Source organism: Trifolium pratense, linkage group LG2 (assembly GCF_020283565.1).
Source record: "Trifolium pratense cultivar HEN17-A07 linkage group LG2, ARS_RC_1.1, whole genome shotgun sequence".
Taxonomy (NCBI): domain Eukaryota; kingdom Viridiplantae; phylum Streptophyta; class Magnoliopsida; order Fabales; family Fabaceae; genus Trifolium; species Trifolium pratense.
Window position 1 is genome coordinate 29668712 of NC_060060.1, and position 25243 is coordinate 29693954.

The 25243-nt window shown below is 31.8% G+C and overlaps 5 protein-coding genes and 2 pseudogenes across 6 annotated transcripts; 2 read left to right on the plus strand and 5 right to left on the minus strand.

Moving 5' to 3' along the window:
- Positions 1–1430: 1430 nt before the first annotated feature.
- Positions 1431–2898, minus strand: LOC123907956 (protein pleiotropic regulatory locus 1-like). Its single transcript, XM_045958435.1, has one exon. The coding sequence runs from the start codon at positions 2762–2764 to the stop codon at positions 1466–1468; it is 1299 nt and encodes a 432-aa protein (XP_045814391.1). The 5' UTR covers positions 2765–2898; the 3' UTR covers positions 1431–1465.
- Positions 2899–4880: 1982 nt separating this feature from the next.
- LOC123907950 (protein pleiotropic regulatory locus 1-like) lies at positions 4881–6404 on the minus strand. The gene has a single exon (XM_045958432.1). It carries the CDS (start codon positions 6212–6214, stop codon positions 4916–4918), a length of 1299 nt encoding a protein of 432 aa, XP_045814388.1. The 5' UTR covers positions 6215–6404; the 3' UTR covers positions 4881–4915.
- Positions 6405–8329: 1925 nt separating this feature from the next.
- On the minus strand, positions 8330–9866 carry LOC123907953 (annotated as a pseudogene).
- A 1905-nt stretch (positions 9867–11771) lies between these two features.
- On the minus strand, positions 11772–13308 carry LOC123907955 (annotated as a pseudogene).
- A 1877-nt stretch (positions 13309–15185) lies between these two features.
- On the minus strand, positions 15186–16709 carry LOC123907949 (protein pleiotropic regulatory locus 1-like). Its single transcript, XM_045958431.1, has one exon. The coding sequence runs from the start codon at positions 16517–16519 to the stop codon at positions 15221–15223; it is 1299 nt and encodes a 432-aa protein (XP_045814387.1). The 5' UTR covers positions 16520–16709; the 3' UTR covers positions 15186–15220.
- A 1211-nt stretch (positions 16710–17920) lies between these two features.
- Positions 17921–19913, plus strand: LOC123904515 (putative pectinesterase 52). Its single transcript, XM_045954171.1, has 5 exons — positions 17921–17928; positions 18029–18197; positions 18461–18649; positions 19256–19500; positions 19659–19913. The coding sequence occupies exons 1-5, from the start codon at positions 17921–17923 to the stop codon at positions 19705–19707; spliced, it is 660 nt and encodes a 219-aa protein (XP_045810127.1). The 3' UTR covers positions 19708–19913.
- Positions 19914–20408: 495 nt separating this feature from the next.
- Positions 20409–24612, plus strand: LOC123907959 (putative G-type lectin S-receptor-like serine/threonine-protein kinase At1g61610). Of its 2 annotated transcripts, XR_006809526.1 has the most exons (2): positions 20409–21928; positions 23794–24612. XR_006809526.1 is itself a non-coding variant. In XM_045958437.1 (1 exon), exon 1 carries the CDS (start codon positions 20517–20519, stop codon positions 21447–21449), a length of 933 nt encoding a protein of 310 aa, XP_045814393.1. In that variant the 5' UTR covers positions 20409–20516; the 3' UTR covers positions 21450–21985. The 2 variants fall into 2 exon arrangements, 1 of the variants encoding a protein (XP_045814393.1); XM_045958437.1 differs by lacking the exon at positions 23794–24612 and having other exon boundaries at positions 20409–21985.
- The last annotated feature ends 631 nt before the right edge of the window (positions 24613–25243 follow it).

Here is a 25243-nt window from a genome sequence, read left to right on the forward strand (position 1 = left end):
AATAGATACTTCTCCCTCTCATATATGTTCACATTTGTAATTAGAATGGTACCTCCAACTTTTGGAAGACTGGAGTCACTGATCCCCTTTTATTGATATGACACATCCATGCGGCATGCACCAAGCCTATGTGAATTTGTTCATCAAATCTGTACTCCTATATGATATAATCTACGTAGTTTGCAGAATATGTAACTTTCCATTTGAGTCAATCATTTAGGCCTCGATAAAATTAAAGACATGAGTTTACGTTTTGGTAAATAGTGTATTCTTAAGTTGGGCTGTCCACATTGTTGATCCTGTCAGTTTGGCACAACTGTTTTCAATCTAGTCGTGTTCAAGCTGTGTACTAGATGATTGGTAGTTCTACTTTAGGAAATTTACTTACAATACATGCCGTAACACTTGTTTTAATTCTGCTTGTGGAATCTGGTACAGGTGATGGCTAAAATAATTAATTTTTTCTATCATTAAAAACATTATAATAACCAAATATTATTTATCGAAATTGTCAAAAATATAAAATTTGATATTTTTTGAATTTTTATTCCTTATATTAGTCAATATTGTATTTTTTTAATCAAAAATTTTAAAAAATTAGTGAGTTGCTTATAAACAGTGAAATTGTGATTTTTCTAGTAATATTATTATCTCTAAAATACAATAATCAGCTTAATTCATAAAAATAATCGTTAATTTATCAATTTAACGACTTAATGTACCGGTACATTCGAATTATTCTGATGTATCGTAGAAGCTCCCAAATTGAAATATTGTTAAATATTAAATTTATTGTTCTATTTACACACTTGTTGAGTTAATATTCCACATTCTGAGTTGCATCAGTGATAATGAGCCTAACAACTACGCTGAAGCTTCTAAGCATGACTGTTGGGTGAAAGCTATGCAAAGTGAGCTCCATGCATTATCTAGCAATAACACATGGACTATTGGGTGAAAGCTATGCAAAATTATCTCCATGAATGCCGTTAAAATCTGAACCCTTCACGTAGACTCACACCTGTGTGTGTCACACGAGTCTTTCTTCAGCTCTTGGCATCCAAACAACGACTAACATGAATGAGACGTGTTATTTACAAATATAAAAATTCTATCGTTAAAATCTGAACGGTTAATCTCAATCAAATAACTCTAATTTTTATTGACTAAGTTGGTTGAGTATATTACTACTCATAAAACGGAATTTCTTAGTCTTTGTTGTAAAAACAAGAAAATAGGAACACCTCAATAAAACACAAGTTTGTTTATTTCCTTTTCACCTGAAACCCTATTTTATTTTGCAAAACTATTGAATATTGAAATACATATGAATCTAAGCAGTAATAATCTTTATTCAAGTTCAAAGAAATGTTACAAATTAAGATGATTAGAAGTGTGCTAAAAAGCTAAGTATGAAGTAACAGCTAGCACATCTAATCAAAATGAGGCCGGGCTACATACATAACTAGAACCGACGGATGTCTTTAGGAGGCCTGAAGTTAAGGGGATGTGTTTCTTGAGTGGCATTTTGATCTTGTTTCCACATTTTTATTGTTTTGTCGGCTTCACATGATATAAGCCTCGTACCGGTGATATCATAGGTTAAAGCATAAATACCAGCTTCACTATCCAGTGAACCAGGTTGTACAATTGTTTGTAATTGCTGGAAATTGTGACCACTCTTCCAATCCCAGAACCACATACTACCGTTGTCACCTCCGGTAACCATAACACCCTCCTCATTGACTGCCAGTGCATTGATAATAGTTTTCTGTTGAGAGAGCATATTGTGACAAAATTGTCCTTTTGGAAGTGTGAACTTTTTAATATTATCAGCCGATGCAGATGCAAAAGCTCGCTGTTTAGGATGTGGAGCCATTGCTCGAACAGACTTTTTATGGTTTGTAAGTGTAGTTAGCAATGTTTTACCATAATACCTAACATCCCACATCTTGATTGTAGAATCATGAGAACCAGTAACAACTTGATAAGGGTCCGTTTCCGTTGTAAACACAGAGCAGACAGTATTGTCATGACCTAGAGCATGAATTTGGGTTTGTTTACGTATGTCCCAAACCCGGCAGACAGAATCACGTCCTCCGGTAACTAACATGTTGTTGTCGTCGGGATGAATAGACAAGCAGTAAACACCACTGAGATGACCATGATAAGACCTAATAACCTTGTTCTGTTCAAGATCCCAACATTTAACTTGTTTATCATCAGCAGCAGAAAACATGTAGGTATGTTTGTTGCTAATAGCAAGTGCTCTTACTTGTTGGATGTGACCTGTTAATGTGAGTTTTAGAACACCAGTTGCTAAATCCCATATCTTGATAGTTCGATCTGCAGAACCAGTAGCAAACCATGTATTACTGGGATCAACTGCAATAGATGTCACCCATCCTAAATGACCACTGATGACTCTGTAGTTTTTCCATGGTGCATGCCAATCAGGTCGTGGCCATTTACTTTCCATTCTTTCCATCAAAGAAGATGTTGAGAAATTCCTGGAAGATCCTCTGCTTGGCATTGATGGACCTGGAAGTAGAGCAAGCCCTGGTTCTTGAGACTGATTCTTTGTAGCAGAATTCTTCGTCTGAGGTTGAGCAATGCTTTCTTGAATTCCACCATACTCGGCATTCACTTTGTAATTAACACGATTTTTCTTGCTTTCGGAATCGGGAGGAGCGAGTTGTTGATCAAGTGGAGAGAATAGATCCAGGGGACGTTTCTTGAGTGATTGTGGTTCAATTGCTTCCATACGACGACGTATTAGACGGAAGTGTTCAAAAACCAAAAACACTATGCTTTGCTTCCTTCCGATGAATGAATGAATTATGGGAATCGATTAACCAATTTGCTGTCTATATATAAGTAAAAAAATAACCAATCTTTTTTAATTTTGTTTTTTTGATATACAATCTTTTTTTTTTTGAAGCAAAATCTTTTTTGATATACAATCTTCTTAAAATATTCACTAAAAGATTAAAATTTATTTTTATATCAAAATATTGCAACTAAATCTTTTTATTTTTTTTTTGGTGAGAGTAACTAAATCTTTTTATTGTTTCTATCAAAAAAATAACCAATCTTTTTTAATTTTGTTTTTTTGATATACAATCTTTTTTTTTGAAGCAAAATCTTTTTTGATATACAATCTTCTTAAAATATTCACTAAAAGATTAAAATTTATTTTTATATCAAAATATTGCAACTAAATCTTTTTATCTTTTTATTGGTGAGAGTAACAATCTTTTTTTTTGATATACAATCTTTTTTTTTGAAGCAAAATCTTTTTTGATATACAATCTTCTTAAAATATTCACTAAAAGATTAAAATTTATTTTTATATCAAAATATTGCAACTAAATCTTTTTATTTTTTAATAGAAGATTAAATTCTCTTATCTTTTAGTTGGGGGGAATTTCTTTCAAAAAGCTTGAGCTAAATAGATACTTCTCCCTCTCATATATGTTCACATTTGTAATTAGAATGGTACCTCCAACTTTTGGAAGACTGGAGTCACTGATCCCCTTTTATTGATATGACACATCCATGCGGCATGCACCAAGCCTATGTGAATTTGTTCATCAAATCTGTACTCCTATATGATATAATCTACGTAGTTTGCAGAATATGTAACTTTCCATTTGAGTCAATCATTTAGGCCTCGATAAAATTAAAGACATGAGTTTACGTTTTGGTAAATAGTGTATTCTTAAGTTGGGCTGTCCACATTGTTGATCCTGTCAGTTTGGCACAACTGTTTTCAATCTAGTCGTGTTCAAGCTGTGTACTAGATGATTGGTAGTTCTACTTTAGGAAATTTACTTACAATACATGCCGTAACACTTGTTTTAATTCTGCTTGTGGAATCTGGTACAGGTGATGGCTAAAATAATTAATTTTTTCTATCATTAAAAACATTATAATAACCAAATATTATTTATCGAAATTGTCAAAAATATAAAATTTGATATTTTTTGAATTTTTATTCCTTATATTAGTCAATATTGTATTTTTTTAATCAAAAATTTTAAAAAATTAGTGAGTTGCTTATAAACAGTGAAATTGTGATTTTTCTAGTAATATTATTATCTCTAAAATACAATAATCAGCTTAATTCATAAAAATAATCGTTAATTTATCAATTTAACGACTTAATGTACCGGTACATTCGAATTATTCTGATGTATCGTAGAAGCTCCCAAATTGAAATATTGTTAAATATTAAATTTATTGTTCTATTTACACACTTGTTGAGTTAATATTCCACATTCTGAGTTGCATCAGTGATAATGAGCCTAACAACTACGCTGAAGCTTCTAAGCATGACTGTTGGGTGAAAGCTATGCAAAGTGAGCTCCATGCATTATCTAGCAATAACACATGGACTATTGGGTGAAAGCTATGCAAAATTATCTCCATGAATGCCGTTAAAATCTGAACCCTTCACGTAGACTCACACCTGTGTGTGTCACACGAGTCTTTCTTCAGCTCTTGGCATCCAAACAACGACTAACATGAATGAGACGTGTTATTTACAAATATAAAAATTCTATCGTTAAAATCTGAACGGTTAATCTCAATCAAATAACTCTAATTTTTATTGACTAAGTTGGTTGAGTATATTACTACTCATAAAACGGAATTTCTTAGTCTTTGTTGTAAAAACAAGAAAATAGGAACACCTCAATAAAACACAAGTTTGTTTATTTCCTTTTCACCTGAAACCCTATTTTATTTTGCAAAACTATTGAATATTGAAATACATATGAATCTAAGCAGTAATAATCTTTATTCAAGTTCAAAGAAATGTTACAAATTAAGATGATTAGAAGTGTGCTAAAAAGCTAAGTATGAAGTAACAGCTAGCACATCTAATCAAAATGAGGCCGGGCTACATACATAACTAGAACCGACGGATGTCTTTAGGAGGCCTGAAGTTAAGGGGATGTGTTTCTTGAGTGGCATTTTGATCTTGTTTCCACATTTTTATTGTTTTGTCGGCTTCACATGATATAAGCCTCGTACCGGTGATATCATAGGTTAAAGCATAAATACCAGCTTCACTATCCAGTGAACCAGGTTGTACAATTGTTTGTAATTGCTGGAAATTGTGACCACTCTTCCAATCCCAGAACCACATACTACCGTTGTCACCTCCGGTAACCATAACACCCTCCTCATTGACTGCCAGTGCATTGATAATAGTTTTCTGTTGAGAGAGCATATTGTGACAAAATTGTCCTTTTGGAAGTGTGAACTTTTTAATATTATCAGCCGATGCAGATGCAAAAGCTCGCTGTTTAGGATGTGGAGCCATTGCTCGAACAGACTTTTTATGGTTTGTAAGTGTAGTTAGCAATGTTTTACCATAATACCTAACATCCCACATCTTGATTGTAGAATCATGAGAACCAGTAACAACTTGATAAGGGTCCGTTTCCGTTGTAAACACAGAGCAGACAGTATTGTCATGACCTAGAGCATGAATTTGGGTTTGTTTACGTATGTCCCAAACCCGGCAGACAGAATCACGTCCTCCGGTAACTAACATGTTGTTGTCGTCGGGATGAATAGACAAGCAGTAAACACCACTGAGATGACCATGATAAGACCTAATAACCTTGTTCTGTTCAAGATCCCAACATTTAACTTGTTTATCATCAGCAGCAGAAAACATGTAGGTATGTTTGTTGCTAATAGCAAGTGCTCTTACTTGTTGGATGTGACCTGTTAATGTGAGTTTTAGAACACCAGTTGCTAAATCCCATATCTTGATAGTTCGATCTGCAGAACCAGTAGCAAACCATGTATTACTGGGATCAACTGCAATAGATGTCACCCATCCTAAATGACCACTGATGACTCTGTAGTTTTTCCATGGTGCATGCCAATCAGGTCGTGGCCATTTACTTTCCATTCTTTCCATCAAAGAAGATGTTGAGAAATTCCTGGAAGATCCTCTGCTTGGCATTGATGGACCTGGAAGTAGAGCAAGCCCTGGTTCTTGAGACTGATTCTTTGTAGCAGAATTCTTCGTCTGAGGTTGAGCAATGCTTTCTTGAATTCCACCATACTCGGCATTCACTTTGTAATTAACACGAATTTTCTTGCTTTCGGAATCGGGAGGAGCGAGTTGTTGATCAAGTGGAGAGAATAGATCCAGGGGACGTTTCTTGAGTGATTGTGGTTCAATTGCTTCCATACGACGACGTATTAGACGGAAGTGTTCAAAAACCAAAAACACTATGCTTTGCTTCCTTCCGATGAATGAATGAATTATGGGAATCGATTAACCAATTTGCTGTCTATATATAAGTAAAAAAATAACCAATCTTTTTTAATTTTGTTTTTTTGATATACAATCTTTTTTTTTTGAAGCAAAATCTTTTTTGATATACAATCTTCTTAAAATATTCACTAAAAGATTAAAATTTATTTTTATATCAAAATATTGCAACTAAATCTTTTTATTTTTTTTTTGGTGAGAGTAACTAAATCTTTTTATTGTTTCTATCAAAAAAATAACCAATCTTTTTTAATTTTGTTTTTTTGATATACAATCTTTTTTTTTGAAGCAAAATCTTTTTTGATATACAATCTTCTTAAAATATTCACTAAAAGATTAAAATTTATTTTTATATCAAAATATTGCAACTAAATCTTTTTATCTTTTTATTGGTGAGAGTAACAATCTTTTTTTTTGATATACAATCTTTTTTTTTGAAGCAAAATCTTTTTTGATATACAATCTTCTTAAAATATTCACTAAAAGATTAAAATTTATTTTTATATCAAAATATTGCAACTAAATCTTTTTATTTTTTAATAGAAGATTAAATTCTCTTATCTTTTAGTTGGGGGGAATTTCTTTCAAAAAGCTTGAGCTAAATAGATACTTCTCCCTCTCATATATGTTCACATTTGTAATTAGAATGGTACCTCCAACTTTTGGAAGACTGGAGTCACTGATCCCCTTTTATTGATATGACACATCCATGCGGCATGCACCAAGCCTATGTGAATTTGTTCATCAAATCTGTACTCCTATATGATATAATCTACGTAGTTTGCAGAATATGTAACTTTCCATTTGAGTCAATCATTTAGGCCTCGATAAAATTAAAGACATGAGTTTACGTTTTGGTAAATAGTGTATTCTTAAGTTGGGCTGTCCACATTGTTGATCCTGTCAGTTTGGCACAACTGTTTTCAATCTAGTCGTGTTCAAGCTGTGTACTAGATGATTGGTAGTTCTACTTTAGGAAATTTACTTACAATACATGCCGTAACACTTGTTTTAATTCTGCTTGTGGAATCTGGTACAGGTGATGACTAAAATAATTAATTTTTTCTATCATTAAAAACATTATAATAACCAAATATTATTTATCGAAATTGTCAAAAATATAAAATTTGATATTTTTTGAATTTTTATTCCTTATATTAGTCAATATTGTATTTTTTTAATCAAAAATTTTAAAAAATTAGTGAGTTGCTTATAAACAGTGAAATTGTGATTTTTCTAGTAATATTATTATCTCTAAAATACAATAATCAGCTTAATTCATAAAAATAATCGTTAATTTATCAATTTAACGACTTAATGTACCGGTACATTCGAATTATTCTGATGTATCGTAGAAGCTCCCAAATTGAAATATTGTTAAATATTAAATTTATTGTTCTATTTACACACTTGTTGAGTTAATATTCCACATTCTGAGTTGCATCAGTGATAATGAGCCTAACAACTACGCTGAAGCTTCTAAGCATGACTGTTGGGTGAAAGCTATGCAAAGTGAGCTCCATGCATTATCTAGCAATAACACATGGACTATTGGGTGAAAGCTATGCAAAATTATCTCCATGAATGCCGTTAAAATCTGAACCCTTCACGTAGACTCACACCTGTGTGTGTCACACGAGTCTTTCTTCAGCTCTTGGCATCCAAACAACGACTAACATGAATGAGACGTGTTATTTACAAATATAAAAATTCTATCGTTAAAATCTGAACGGTTAATCTCAATCAAATAACTCTAATTTTTATTGACTAAGTTGGTTGAGTATATTACTACTCATAAAACGGAATTTCTTAGTCTTTGTTGTAAAAACAAGAAAATAGGAACACCTCAATAAAACACAAGTTTGTTTATTTCCTTTTCACCTGAAACCCTATTTTATTTTGCAAAACTATTGAATATTGAAATACATATGAATCTAAGCAGTAATAATCTTTATTCAAGTTCAAAGAAATGTTACAAATTAAGATGATTAGAAGTGTGCTAAAAAGCTAAGTATGAAGTAACAGCTAGCACATCTAATCAAAATGAGGCCGGGCTACATACATAACTAGAACCGACGGATGTCTTTAGGAGGCCTGAAGTTAAGGGGATGTGTTTCTTGAGTGGCATTTTGATCTTGTTTCCACATTTTTATTGTTTTGTCGGCTTCACATGATATAAGCCTCGTACCGGTGATATCATAGGTTAAAGCATAAATACCAGCTTCACTATCCAGTGAACCAGGTTGTACAATTGTTTGTAATTGCTGGAAATTGTGACCACTCTTCCAATCCCAGAACCACATACTACCGTTGTCACCTCCGGTAACCATAACACCCTCCTCATTGACTGCCAGTGCATTGATAATAGTTTTCTGTTGAGAGAGCATATTGTGACAAAATTGTCCTTTTGGAAGTGTGAACTTTTTAATATTATCAGCCGATGCAGATGCAAAAGCTCGTTGTTTAGGATGTGGAGCCATTGCTCGAACAGACTTTTTATGGTTTGTAAGTGTAGTTAGCAATGTTTTACCATAATACCTAACATCCCACATCTTGATTGTAGAATCATGAGAACCAGTAACAACTTGATAAGGGTCCGTTTCCGTTGTAAACACAGAGCAGACAGTATTGTCATGACCTAGAGCATGAATTTGGGTTTGTTTACGTATGTCCCAAACCCGGCAGACAGAATCACGTCCTCCGGTAACTAACATGTTGTTGTCGTCGGGATGAATAGACAAGCAGTAAACACCACTGAGATGACCATGATAAGACCTAATAACCTTGTTCTGTTCAAGATCCCAACATTTAACTTGTTTATCATCAGCAGCAGAAAACATGTAGGTATGTTTGTTGCTAATAGCAAGTGCTCTTACTTATTGGATGTGACCTGTTAATGTGAGTTTTAGAACACCAGTTGCTAAATCCCATATCTTGATAGTTCGATCTGCAGAACCAGTAGCAAACCATGTATTACTGGGATCAACTGCAATAGATGTCACCCATCCTAAATGACCACTGATGACTCTGTAGTTTTTCCATGGTGCATGCCAATCAGGTCGTGGCCATTTACTTTCCATTCTTTCCATCAAAGAAGATGTTGAGAAATTCCTGGAAGATCCTCTGCTTGGCATTGATGGACCTGGAAGTAGAGCAAGCCCTGGTTCTTGAGACTGATTCTTTGTAGCAGAATTCTTCGTCTGAGGTTGAGCAATGCTTTCTTGAATTCCACCATACTCGGCATTCACTTTGTAATTAACACGAATTTTCTTGCTTTCGGAATCGGGAGGAGCGAGTTGTTGATCAAGTGGAGAGAATAGATCCAGGGGACGTTTCTTGAGTGATTGTGGTTCAATTGCTTCCATACGACGACGTATTAGACGGAAGTGTTCAAAAACCAAAAACACTATGCTTTGCTTCCTTCCGATGAATGAATGAATTATGGGAATCGATTAACCAATTTGCTGTCTATATATAAGTAAAAAAATAACCAATCTTTTTTAATTTTGTTTTTTTGATATACAATCTTTTTTTTTGAAGCAAAATCTTTTTTGATATACAATCTTCTTAAAATATTCACTAAAAGATTAAAATTTATTTTTATATCAAAATATTGCAACTAAATCTTTTTATTTTTTTTTTGGTAACTAAATCTTTTTATTGTTTCTATCAAAAAAATAACCAATCTTTTTTAATTTTGTTTTTTTGATATACAATCTTTTTTTTTGAAGCAAAATCTTTTTTGATATACAATCTTCTTAAAATATTCACTAAAAGATTAAAATTTATTTTTATATCAAAATATTGCAACTAAATCTTTTTATCTTTTTATTGGTGAGAGTAACAATCTTTTTTTTTGATATACAATCTTTTTTTTTGAAGCAAAATCTTTTTTGATATACAATCTTCTTAAAATATTCACTAAAAGATTAAAATTTATTTTTATATCAAAATATTGCAACTAAATCTTTTTATTTTTTAATAGAAGATTAAATTCTCTTATCTTTTAGTTGGGGGGAATTTCTTTCAAAAAGCTTGAGCTAAATAGATACTTCTCCCTCTCATATATGTTCACATTTGTAATTAGAATGGTACCTCCAACTTTTGGAAGACTGGAGTCACTGATCCCCTTTTATTGATATGACACATCCATGCGGCATGCACCAAGCCTATGTGAATTTGTTCATCAAATCTGTACTCCTATATGATATAATCTACGTAGTTTGCAGAATATGTAACTTTCCATTTGAGTCAATCATTTAGGCCTCGATAAAATTAAAGACATGAGTTTACGTTTTGGTAAATAGTGTATTCTTAAGTTGGGCTGTCCACATTGTTGATCCTGTCAGTTTGGCACAACTGTTTTCAATCTAGTCGTGTTCAAGCTGTGTACTAGATGATTGGTAGTTCTACTTTAGGAAATTTACTTACAATACATGCCGTAACACTTGTTTTAATTCTGCTTGTGGAATCTGGTACAGGTGATGACTAAAATAATTAATTTTTTCTATCATTAAAAACATTATAATAACCAAATATTATTTATCGAAATTGTCAAAAATATAAAATTTGATATTTTTTGAATTTTTATTCCTTATATTAGTCAATATTTTATTTTTTTAATCAAAAATTTTAAAAAATTAGTGAGTTGCTTATAAACAGTGAAATTGTGATTTTTCTAGTAATATTATTATCTCTAAAATACAATAATCAGCTTAATTCATAAAAATAATCGTTAATTTATCAATTTAACGACTTAATGTACCGGTACATTCGAATTATTCTGATGTATCGTAGAAGCTCCCAAATTGAAATATTGTTAAATATTAAATTTATTGTTCTATTTACACACTTGTTGAGTTAATATTCCACATTCTGAGTTGCATCAGTGATAATGAGCCTAACAACTACGCTGAAGCTTCTAAGCATGACTGTTGGGTGAAAGCTATGCAAAGTGAGCTCCATGCATTATCTAGCAATAACACATGGACTATTGGGTGAAAGCTATGCAAAATTAGCTCCATGAATGCCGTTAAAATCTGAACCCTTCACGTAGACTCACACCTGTGTGTGTCACACGAGTCTTTCTTCAGCTCTTGGCATCCAAACAACGACTAACATGAATGAGACGTGTTATTTACAAATATAAAAATTCTATCGTTAAAATCTGAACGGTTAATCTCAATCAAATAACTCTAATTTTTATTGACTAAGTTGGTTGAGTATATTACTACTCATAAAACGGAATTTCTTAGTCTTTGTTGTAAAAACAAGAAAATAGGAACACCTCAATAAAACACAAGTTTGTTTATTTCCTTTTCACCTGAAACCCTATTTTATTTTGCAAAACTATTGAATATTGAAATACATATGAATCTAAGCAGTAATAATCTTTATTCAAGTTCAAAGAAATGTTACAAATTAAGATGATTAGAAGTGTGCTAAAAAGCTAAGTATGAAGTAACAGCTAGCACATCTAATCAAAATGAGGCCGGGCTACATACATAACTAGAACCGACGGATGTCTTTAGGAGGCCTGAAGTTAAGGGGATGTGTTTCTTGAGTGGCATTTTGATCTTGTTTCCACATTTTTATTGTTTTGTCGGCTTCACATGATATAAGCCTCGTACCGGTGATATCATAGGTTAAAGCATAAATACCAGCTTCACTATCCAGTGAACCAGGTTGTACAATTGTTTGTAATTGCTGGAAATTGTGACCACTCTTCCAATCCCAGAACCACATACTACCGTTGTCACCTCCGGTAACCATAACACCCTCCTCATTGACTGCCAGTGCATTGATAATAGTTTTCTGTTGAGAGAGCATATTGTGACAAAATTGTCCTTTTGGAAGTGTGAACTTTTTAATATTATCAGCCGATGCAGATGCAAAAGCTCGTTGTTTAGGATGTGGAGCCATTGCTCGAACAGACTTTTTATGGTTTGTAAGTGTAGTTAGCAATGTTTTACCATAATACCTAACATCCCACATCTTGATTGTAGAATCATGAGAACCAGTAACAACTTGATAAGGGTCCGTTTCCGTTGTAAACACAGAGCAGACAGTATTGTCATGACCTAGAGCATGAATTTGGGTTTGTTTACGTATGTCCCAAACCCGGCAGACAGAATCACGTCCTCCGGTAACTAACATGTTGTTGTCGTCGGGATGAATAGACAAGCAGTAAACACCACTGAGATGACCATGATAAGACCTAATAACCTTGTTCTGTTCAAGATCCCAACATTTAACTTGTTTATCATCAGCAGCAGAAAACATGTAGGTATGTTTGTTGCTAATAGCAAGTGCTCTTACTTATTGGATGTGACCTGTTAATGTGAGTTTTAGAACACCAGTTGCTAAATCCCATATCTTGATAGTTCGATCTGCAGAACCAGTAGCAAACCATGTATTACTGGGATCAACTGCAATAGATGTCACCCATCCTAAATGACCACTGATGACTCTGTAGTTTTTCCATGGTGCATGCCAATCAGGTCGTGGCCATTTACTTTCCATTCTTTCCATCAAAGAAGATGTTGAGAAATTCCTGGAAGATCCTCTGCTTGGCATTGATGGACCTGGAAGTAGAGCAAGCCCTGGTTCTTGAGACTGATTCTTTGTAGCAGAATTCTTCGTCTGAGGTTGAGCAATGCTTTCTTGAATTCCACCATACTCGGCATTCACTTTGTAATTAACACGAATTTTCTTGCTTTCGGAATCGGGAGGAGCGAGTTGTTGATCAAGTGGAGAGAATAGATCCAGGGGACGTTTCTTGAGTGATTGTGGTTCAATTGCTTCCATACGACGACGTATTAGACGGAAGTGTTCAAAAACCAAAAACACTATGCTTTGCTTCCTTCCGATGAATGAATGAATTATGGGAATCGATTAACCAATTTGCTGTCTATATATAAGTAAAAAAATAACCAATCTTTTTTAATTTTGTTTTTTTGATATACAATCTTTTTTTTTGAAGCAAAATCTTTTTTGATATACAATCTTCTTAAAATATTCACTAAAAGATTAAAATTTATTTTTATATCAAAATATTGCAACTAAATCTTTTTATTGTTTCTATCAAAAAAATAACCAATCTTTTTTAATTTTGTTTTTTTGATATACAATCTTTTTTTTTGAAGCAAAATCTTTTTTGATATACAATCTTCTTAAAATATTCACTAAAAGATTAAAATTTATTTTTATATCAAAATATTGCAACTAAATCTTTTTATCTTTTTATTGGTGAGAGTAACAATCTTTTTTTTTGATATACAATCTTTTTTTTTGAAGCAAAATCTTTTTTGATATACAATCTTCTTAAAATATTCACTAAAAGATTAAAATTTATTTTTATATCAAAATATTGCAACTAAATCTTTTTATTTTTTAATAGAAGATTAAATTCTCTTATCTTTTAGTTGGGGGGAATTTCTTTCAAAAAGCTTGAGCTAAATAGATACTTCTCCCTCTCATATATGTTCACATTTGTAATTAGAATGGTACCTCCAACTTTTGGAAGACTGGAGTCACTGATCCCCTTTTATTGATATGACACATCCATGCGGCATGCACCAAGCCTATGTGAATTTGTTCATCAAATCTGTACTCCTATATGATATAATCTACGTAGTTTGCAGAATATGTAACTTTCCATTTGAGTCAATCATTTAGGCCTCGATAAAATTAAAGACATGAGTTTACGTTTTGGTAAATAGTGTATTCTTAAGTTGGGCTGTCCACATTGTTGATCCTGTCAGTTTGGCACAACTGTTTTCAATCTAGTCGTGTTCAAGCTGTGTACTAGATGATTGGTAGTTCTACTTTAGGAAATTTACTTACAATACATGCCGTAACACTTGTTTTAATTCTGCTTGTGGAATCTGGTACAGGTGATGACTAAAATAATTAATTTTTTCTATCATTAAAAACATTATAATAACCAAATATTATTTATCGAAATTGTCAAAAATATAAAATTTGATATTTTTTGAATTTTTATTCCTTATATTAGTCAATATTTTATTTTTTTAATCAAAAATTTTAAAAAATTAGTGAGTTGCTTATAAACAGTGAAATTGTGATTTTTCTAGTAATATTATTATCTCTAAAATACAATAATCAGCTTAATTCATAAAAATAATCGTTAATTTATCAATTTAACGACTTAATGTACCGGTACATTCGAATTATTCTGATGTATCGTAGAAGCTCCCAAATTGAAATATTGTTAAATATTAAATTTATTGTTCTATTTACACACTTGTTGAGTTAATATTCCACATTCTGAGTTGCATCAGTGATAATGAGCCTAACAACTACGCTGAAGCTTCTAAGCATGACTGTTGGGTGAAAGCTATGCAAAGTGAGCTCCATGCATTATCTAGCAATAACACATGGACTATTGGGTGAAAGCTATGCAAAATTAGCTCCATGAATGCCGTTAAAATCTGAACCCTTCACGTAGACTCACACCTGTGTGTGTCACACGAGTCTTTCTTCAGCTCTTGGCATCCAAACAACGACTAACATGAATGAGACGTGTTATTTACAAATATAAAAATTCTATCGTTAAAATCTGAACGGTTAATCTCAATCAAATAACTCTAATTTTTATTGACTAAGTTGGTTGAGTATATTACTACTCATAAAACGGAATTTCTTAGTCTTTGTTGTAAAAACAAGAAAATAGGAACACCTCAATAAAACACAAGTTTGTTTATTTCCTTTTCACCTGAAACCCTATTTTATTTTGCAAAACTATTGAATATTGAAATACATATGAATCTAAGCAGTAATAATCTTTATTCAAGTTCAAAGAAATGTTACAAATTAAGATGATTAGAAGTGTGCTAAAAAGCTAAGTATGAAGTAACAGCTAGCACATCTAATCAAAATGAGGCCGGGCTACATACATAACTAGAACCGACGGATGTCTTTAGGAGGCCTGAAGTTAAGGGGATGTGTTTCTTGAGTGGCATTTTGATCTTGTTTCCACATTTTTATTGTTTTGTCGGCTTCACATGATATAAGCCTCGTACCGGTGATATCATAGGTTAAAGCATAAATACCAGCTTCACTATCCAGTGAACCAGGTTGTACAATTGTTTGTAATTGCTGGAAATTGTGACCACTCTTCCAATCCCAGAACCACATACTACCGTTGTCACCTCCGGTAACCATAACACCCTCCTCATTGACTGCCAGTGCATTGATAATAGTTTTCTGTTGAGAGAGCATATTGTGACAAAATTGTCCTTTTGGAAGTGTGAACTTTTTAATATTATCAGCCGATGCAGATGCAAAAGCTCGCTGTTTAGGATGTGGAGCCATTGCTCGAACAGACTTTTTATGGTTTGTAAGTGTAGTTAGCAATGTTTTACCATAATACCTAACATCCCACATCTTGATTGTAGAATCATGAGAACCAGTAACAACTTGATAAGGGTCCGTTTCCGTTGTAAACACAGAGCAGACAGTATTGTCATGACCTAGAGCATGAATTTGGGTTTGTTTACGTATGTCCCAAACCCGGCAGACAGAATCACGTCCTCCGGTAACTAACATGTTGTTGTCGTCGGGATGAATAGACAAGCAGTAAACACCACTGAGATGACCATGATAAGACCTAATAACCTTGTTCTGTTCAAGATCCCAACATTTAACTTGTTTATCATCAGCAGCAGAAAACATGTAGGTATGTTTGTTGCTAATAGCAAGTGCTCTTACTTGTTGGATGTGACCTGTTAATGTGAGTTTTAGAACACCAGTTGCTAAATCCCATATCTTGATAGTTCGATCTGCAGAACCAGTAGCAAACCATGTATTACTGGGATCAACTGCAATAGATGTCACCCATCCTAAATGACCACTGATGACTCTGTAGTTTTTCCATGGTGCATGCCAATCAGGTCGTGGCCATTTACTTTCCATTCTTTCCATCAAAGAAGATGTTGAGAAATTCCTGGAAGATCCTCTGCTTGGCATTGATGGACCTGGAAGTAGAGCAAGCCCTGGTTCTTGAGACTGATTCTTTGTAGCAGAATTCTTCGTCTGAGGTTGAGCAATGCTTTCTTGAATTCCACCATACTCGGCATTCACTTTGTAATTAACACGAATTTTCTTGCTTTCGGAATCGGGAGGAGCGAGTTGTTGATCAAGTGGAGAGAATAGATCCAGGGGACGTTTCTTGAGTGATTGTGGTTCAATTGCTTCCATACGACGACGTATTAGACGGAAGTGTTCAAAAACCAAAAACACTATGCTTTGCTTCCTTCCGATGAATGAATGAATTATGGGAATCGATTAACCAATTTGCTGTCTATATATAAGTAAAAAAATAACCAATCTTTTTTAATTTTGTTTTTTTGATATACAATCTTTTTTTTTTGAAGCAAAATCTTTTTTGATATACAATCTTCTTAAAATATTCACTAAAAGATTAAAATTTATTTTTATATCAAAATATTGCAACTAAATCTTTTTATTTTTTTTTTGGTGAGAGTAACTAAATCTTTTTATTGTTTCTATCAAAAAAATAACCAATCTTTTTTAATTTTGTTTTTTTGATATACAATCTTTTTTTTTGAAGCAAAATCTTTTTTGATATACAATCTTCTTAAAATATTCACTAAAAGATTAAAATTTATTTTTATATCAAAATATTGCAACTAAATCTTTTTATCTTTTTATTGGTGAGAGTAACAATCTTTTTTTTTGATATACAATCTTTTTTTTTGAAGCAAAATCTTTTTTGATATACAATCTTCTTAAAATATTCACTAAAAGATTAAAATTTATTTTTATATCAAAATATTGCAACTAAATCTTTTTATTTTTTAATAGAAGATTAAATTCTCTTATCTTTTAGTTGGGGGGAATTTCTTTCAAAAAGCTTGAGCTAAATAGATACTTCTCCCTCTCATATATGTTCACATTTGTAATTAGAATGGTACCTCCAACTTTTGGAAGACTGGAGTCACTGATCCCCTTTTATTGATATGACACATCCATGCGGCATGCACCAAGCCTATGTGAATTTGTTCATCAAATCTGTACTCCTATATGATATAATCTACGTAGTTTGCAGAATATGTAACTTTCCATTTGAGTCAATCATTTAGGCCTCGATAAAATTAAAGACATGAGTTTACGTTTTGGTAAATAGTGTATTCTTAAGTTGGGCTGTCCACATTGTTGATCCTGTCAGTTTGGCACAACTGTTTTCAATCTAGTCGTGTTCAAGCTGTGTACTAGATGATTGGTAGTTCTACTTTAGGAAATTTACTTACAATACATGCCGTAACACTTGTTTTAATTCTGCTTGTGGAATCTGGTACAGGTGATGACTAAAATAATTAATTTTTTCTATCATTAAAAACATTATAATAACCAAATATTATTTATCGAAATTGTCAAAAATATAAAATTTGATATTTTTTGAATTTTTATTCCTTATATTAGTCAATATTGTATTTTTTTAATCAAAATTTTTAAAAAATTAGTGAGTTGCTTATAAACAGTGAAATTGTGATTTTTCTAGTAATATTATTATCTCTAAAATACAATAATCAGCTTAATTCATAAAAATAATCGTTAATTTATCAATTTAACGACTTAATGTACCGGTACATTCGAATTATTCTGATGTATCGTAGAAGCTCCCAAATTGAAATATTGTTAAATATTAAATTTATTGTTCTATTTACACACTTGAAACTTGTGTAGGGAAAAAGTGCATATACCTATTGAAAAGCCATGCATTATTTTAAAAGGATCGGGTAGCAATACAACAATCATTGCTTACAATGATTCGGCTAATAATGTTGGCACATCTGATAGCGCTACATTCATTTCATCTCCACCTAACGTGGTTGTGAGTGGAATTTCATTCAAGGTAAAATGGCAATTAAGTACTCTCTATGTTTTAAAATATAAATTGAATTTTTTTGGTGTATTTGGTTTAAAATTTGGAACAAATATATTCTCTTTTGTTTAGCGATTTTTGTTTTGTCAAGTTGTTGACCAATTTTTATTTATATTAATTTTTGTATTAATGTTTCTTTTTGGATCTATAAAGGCAATTAAGTATTTATATGATAACAAAATAATTACTCTTCAATTATGTTATAATGCATTAATTGATTTTTTAAATTATAGAATACATATGGATCTAACGGACCTGCAGTAGCAGCTAACTTTTATGGTGATAAATCAGCCATATTTGAATGTAGTTTCTTTGGCTACCAAGATACATTGCTCATATCATCAGGACGCTCTTACTTTAAAAATTGCTTTATTCAAGGTGAAGTGGACTTTATTTGTGGAGAGGGTCAATCTTATTTTGAGGTAATTGTTATTTAATTTTTATTTTTTCACACAATATTCATGTGTTTTATTTGAACAATATATATAAAGTATATTAAAATATTTTTTAAAATTACAAAATACAGTTTTTTAAAAATAATTAGACAAAGTAAATTATTTTTTAGAAAGAGTAAAAAAAGCCAATAAAGAATAGTATATTTATGCAAGGATATAGCTATTTAATTAATAAACTTTTATTATAATAATTATTAATAAGTTATTTTAGAATAATTATAATCATATTATTTTAATTTATCATTGTATCTATTTTAAAATAAATATATGATTCACAAAAAAATTTAAAAATTGTTGGATGAATTGGATCCATAAATAAATTGAATACAATTCATTGCAAATTATATAGTGTAGATTTGATAAATTGTTGGTGGATGGATTATATGGAGGTAGATTATCAAATTATCACCCCGACAATAAAATATTTTTACACTTATATATATATATATATATATATATATATATATATATATATATATATATATATATATATATATATATATATATATATATATATACTAAAATACAATAATTAAGCGTATATATATTTCTATTGATTTTTACTTGCTGCAGAATTGTGTCATTAATGCTGTACAAGAGAAATCCAAATCTATAGGTTTTGTTACGGCGCAACTTAGAGAAAAACCAAATGACCCAAACGGATTTGTTTTTAAAGGAGGGTCTATTATTGGAATTGGTCAAGTAAATCTTGGAAGACCTTGGGGCCCTTACTCAAGAGTCATATTTTGGGAAACATATTTTTCATCTGTAATAACACCTGAAGGATGGAACCTTTGGCATGTAAGAGGCGACCAAAAGTAAGTTTTTTTTTTTACTTCAGACTATCATTTCATAACGACCAAGAGTAACCATTTTTTTTGTTACAGAAAATAATTATTACAACTTACTCTTGGTCATATACATAATACAATTTAATATTTTGGTTGTGATTTTTTTCTTTATTTTTTCATTGCAGGGAATCAACATATATCCCATGGCATTCACTGTTTCGATCTATGTTTTAAAGGTTAGCCATGAAGGGTATTCCAACAAATACTCTTTTGTGCATCATGGCCAAAAGATTGTTCTTGCACCATTGGAAACTTAAAGACCTAAATATGCATTTTACCAAAATTTTATAAAAGTTGTAATTTTGATAAAATTAAAATGTTTAACTTTTTAAATAAATAGTTTTTTAATTTGAATCTTAAGTGACAGGAAATACTAATTAGCAAAAGTTGATTTTCTTGTATTTTTCACTTCTATCGGAATCAATCATATACTATATAATAATAATTTAATAAAGGTTGCCATCATGAGGTTAGCTATTACTTTTTTTTTTAAAATAGTCAAATGGCTATAAATTCCACTCATATAGTGGATAAGTGTGATGACTGATATTCGAACCCCGACCCTCTGCATATATAATACAATGTCCGATCAACTGAGCTAAGTTCATAAGACAACTATTACATTTTATAATTACTTTAAATGTTTTTTTAGTTAAGTAATTTTTTTTTATCATTTCACACACTTACAAAAATGCAATTAGTTTTGTATAATTTAAGACAGAGGGACTATTGAATTTAAATGTGTTAGTTTGAGTTGGACATGAACTTGATTGACTTGGTTTTGAGTGTTACCCGTGAACAATTCTCTTGACTTTCTTAGTTCTTTAGTATTATTTTGTGGGAAAATAGCTACCCCATGACATGAGCAGACACAATTTGGCTTCTTAATAAACAATCTCAACGATTACACAATTTGTCACCAAACTAAATCCTAGTATCCTCAAAAAACATCATCATCATCTAAACATTTTTGTTACACATTTATGGCTTTCCTAAATCATAACATAAATCACTTGTTCATTACTACTTTGCTCATTTTTTGTACCTTTTATTCATGTTATAGTTCAGTCAACGACACAATTACATCATCCAAATCACTCAAAGACCAAGAGACTATAACCTCAAACAACACAAATTTCAAGCTAGGATTTTTCAGCCCAAAAAATTCAACCAACCGTTACCTAGGAATTTGGTATATCAATGAAACCAACAACATATGGATTGCAAACAGAGATCAACCTCTTAAAGATTCATCAGGAATAGTCACAATTGACAAACATGGAAATCTTGTAATATTGAACAATCAAAATGGTACCATCATTTGGACAACAAATATTTCAAATACTTCAACAAATTCAACAGCTCAACTTAATGATTTAGGAAACTTGATTCTAAGGGACAACAATTCTGGAATAACAATTTGGGATAGTTTCTCACACCCTGCAGATGCAGCTGTTCCAACAATGAGAATTTCAACTAATAAAATAACAGGTAAGAAAATAGCTTTTGTAGCAAGAAAAAGTGACAATGATCCTTCTTCAGGACCATTTTCAGCTAGTATTGAAAGATTGGGTACCCCGGAAGTGTTTATTTGGCATGATACAAATATTCATTGGAGAACTGGTCCATGGAATGGAAGAGTTTTTCTCGGATCACCAAGAATGTTAACCGAGTATTTATCCGGTTGGCGTTTAGTTCCGGACGATGATGAAACTTATTTAACTTACGATTTCAAAGACAAAACTATGTTTGGAATTCTCTCATTGACACCACATGGAAAACTTAAGTTGGTTGAGTATATTAATAAAAAGGAAATTTTAAGACTTGAGGTTGATCAAAGACACTTTCCTATGATCCTCACTTCCCCCCCAAAAAAATTTAATCAATATAGATTCAATAGAAGAGATAATACCTGAGGGAGCTTTAAAGAAAGAAAGAGCATAAACAGGCAAAGAAGTCAGCACAGATTTAAGCAAAACTAAACGACCACCAATAGAGAGGAATCGACTTCTCCAACCCGATAACCTATTCTTTAGACGATCCAAAACCGGTTCCCAAAAACATAAACGCCTCGGATCACCCCCAATAGGAAGGCCCAAGTAAAGGAAAGGGATCTTCCCTACTTTACAGCACATAGCAGACGCCGCCTCACCTAACCAAGAATCAGGGATGTTAACCCCAACCAGCATGCTTTTGTGAAAATTCACTCGCAAACCAGACATAGACTCGAACAACACAAGGACAGCGCGCAAAGCTCGTACGTTCGCCCAGCTCTTAGTCCCCATCAACAACGTATCATCAGCAAACTGAAGATGCGACACCGACACTTGTGCAAGTTCACCCACACTGTACCCCGTAAACATATTGCGCTCCACCATTGCTTCCATCAATACATGTAAGCCCTCTGCAGCCAATAACACATTATTTTTTATTGTGCGTAGTTATTTATCAACAAAAAATCTATACCTCTCTATATGTATAAATTTTTTTGAAACATGATAATGGAGAAAATGAATAAGAGGTTTTACATGATTATTATATTAGGTCGTGATAATATATAAATATATTTTTGTCTAGCACCATTCAATCGTTTTAATGTGAAGCCAAATTTGATGTCAATGTATCAAGTTGTGTTTTCTTTTTTATAGAAAAATTGTGTTTTTTAACATGTGACTTTTACGAGTTTGAATTGGTTTTTGGATATTCTTTTTTACAAAGTTGATATCTTGTCTTGTCTAAAATAAAAGTTAATCAAAAAGTGATCATAATTGATTTTCTATAATATATTAATATGGCAACAGTATTCAATAAGAAGTTGATTAAATTAGTCCAAAATTTTTTGTATAATCGATAAAAATATCAAAATTGTTAGGTCGGACATTTTAAGACTGAAGTTCGAACTTCGATCTATTTATTTTATATGAGTGAGTTTTCAATGATTTATTATTTCGTCTATCTACCATTAGTCTTGAAATTATGTGTGTATAACTATACCGATCATTGGGAGTTATGGTAGGTAAGTGTTGTCGTTGTAAAGTGGTCCTAGTGTTGCTCCCTTATCCAACTCATTAGTCTTTTCTTTTTTTCTTGACAACACTTATCCTATTAGTCTTAGATATGGAAAGTAGAAGAAAATATTATCAATAACACCTTCATATTTTGGATAAAGTCAAATCATGCATTACTGGATATGGATTCTATGCGATCGGTTAATGATGCAGTTATGCAGTCAAATCATGCATTAAGTGATCCAAATTTAACACTATAAAATAAATTAAAATATATTGATTTAAAAATAGATTTGTCTATTATTTTATTTTTTTAAGGAATAAACAAGTCTATTTTAATCATAACTATAAATGAATTGCCAAACCGATTATAAATAGCAAAACTGTTTTTTACTAAGCAAGTTATTTTAATTATGAACAGTTTTTTTTAATAAATCAATTAGGAAAAAATAAATAGCAAAACTGTTTTTCTTTCAATTTACTGTGTCATTCATTTTTCAAATGCAGACTTTTATTTTAATTTAATAAATAAAAATGGTGAGAATGTCTAGCTTTTCTTAGATTGGAGTTGTCTTTTCTTTGCGCTTGTGGATAAGAAGAGCTTCAATAATCTCATTTGAATCTAATTAATTATTCACAAAGAAAATTTGTTTGACCACAAAAAACCAATCACTTTTAAGTTTTTTTTTTGTACAAACTTTTAAGTTTTATTTTATCCAGTGAAGAAGAATAGAAAATGTAAATTCGAGCCTTTAACACAATGTAAACTTTTTTTTTGTTTTTATAAGCAACACAATGTAAACTTAACTAGTAATAATAATCAACCTAATGTGGCGCAAGTGGTCGTATTTGGGCTCCTTAATTAATCATCTGGTCATGGGTTCGTTCCTCGGCCAGTGCGTTGGAGAAGTATTTGTTAGGAGATGTCAACTCCTTAAATGAATTTCGATTACATCGAGTGAATTAATCTTTACAATTACGCGTGGATGATACCTTTAGTTTTAAAAAAATACTAAGCAATAATAATAAAAACTAACTGTCTGAATAAGTATTCATAACTGGCCAAAGTAAAAGATCATAGGATAATAGGTAACCCAAATTCTTTATGTAACTCCAAATTCTTTATGAATGATATTTAAGGCTGTCATTGTTAGGCCAAAATGAGTTTTGGAATAATGACCTAATTGATGTTTTAATGATATCAATGTATAAGAAGATAATTGGTAGTACTAATGTATGTTCAAGTGTGCAGGAAATTATAGGAACATACAAAACGAGTTTAAATGTCAACTCAGAGTATGAAGAGTCAACTCTGAAGTTATCTATACCAAAGACAAGCATGGTTCTGAACGAGGAGTCAAAAGCAGTCAAGTTTTGAACAGGAAAGCATCAAGAAAACATCTACGGTTAACTCTAAAGCGAGATAATTCAACCCTTTGTGGAAATCAGACTACGCTGTGAAGACTGAATCTGAAACTAAAGATTGGTTCTGAGTTGAAGACCATTTATAAAGCTGAAAATGAAATCCGAAGCCGAAGACAAGTTCTAAAGAAGAGACGTGTTCTGGAAAGAGCCTATAGCCTCTATGTGATTCTAGTGCTTATCAAAAGATTCGTAGTGACAATGATAAGTCATGTCCTTCCTGAAAACCTGCTCACTAGACTGACACATTTGTCCTCTTGCTCAAGAACGTCAAACTTCATTGGCTTGCACAAAGTAATTTGTATCGGTCATATTAAATGTTACATGAAACATGCTCACAGTCAACGATGTTGAAGAAAGATTATTTCCAAGTGGTTCAATTATTGAAGAAGTATTAGTGTTTAACATTAGTCTTCAAATTTTGTCAAAAAAACAAACATTACTCTTGAAATTATGAGTGTATAATATACGGATCATTGGGAGTTATGGTAGGGGTAAGTGTTGTCGTTGTAAAGTGATCCTAGTGTAGCTCCCTTATCCAATTAATTAGTCCTTTTTTCTTTGGACAACACTTATCCTATTAGTCTTAGATATAGAAAGTAGAAGAAAATATTTTGAATAACACCTTCATATTTTGGATAAAGACAAATCATGTTTTCCGTACATTTAAGAAAGGGAAGCATGAAGCCATCTAAATCATGTTTTCCTTCTAATTTACAATAAAGTTCCTTGCTTTAGAACTTGATTTAATTAAGATGGCTTCTAATTATTCAATCAATAATTAACCCAGAACTTCTAAAGCAAGGAGCCATCTAAATCATGTTTTCCTTTTAATTGATAATAAAGTTGAATAATTAGAAGTTCTGTGTTCGATTTTCAACTCTATTGTAAATTAAAATAGGGGACCATTCTATCGTAACAATAGGGGAACAAAGCAAGGAGGTCGGTCAAGTACTAAATACGTATATTTTTTGACAAAAAGTACTAAATACGTATATATTATGGTTAATTAGTATTTATTTTGTATTACTTTTTAATGAATGTTAGTAGTATTACTTTTTAACAAATTAATCCTTCAAAAAAAAATGTTCCAATGAATTACTCCCAACAATTTAGAGGGTTTAGATTAATTCTTCAAATTCAATTTATTTATATTATTATAAGATTCTTAAAATTAAAAATATATTAATCATAAATTTTTATTTATCGTTCTCTATAAAACATTCTAAAAAATTTCTCTATTTTACCATTACTCTAACAACCTATCCGCCATTCTTGCA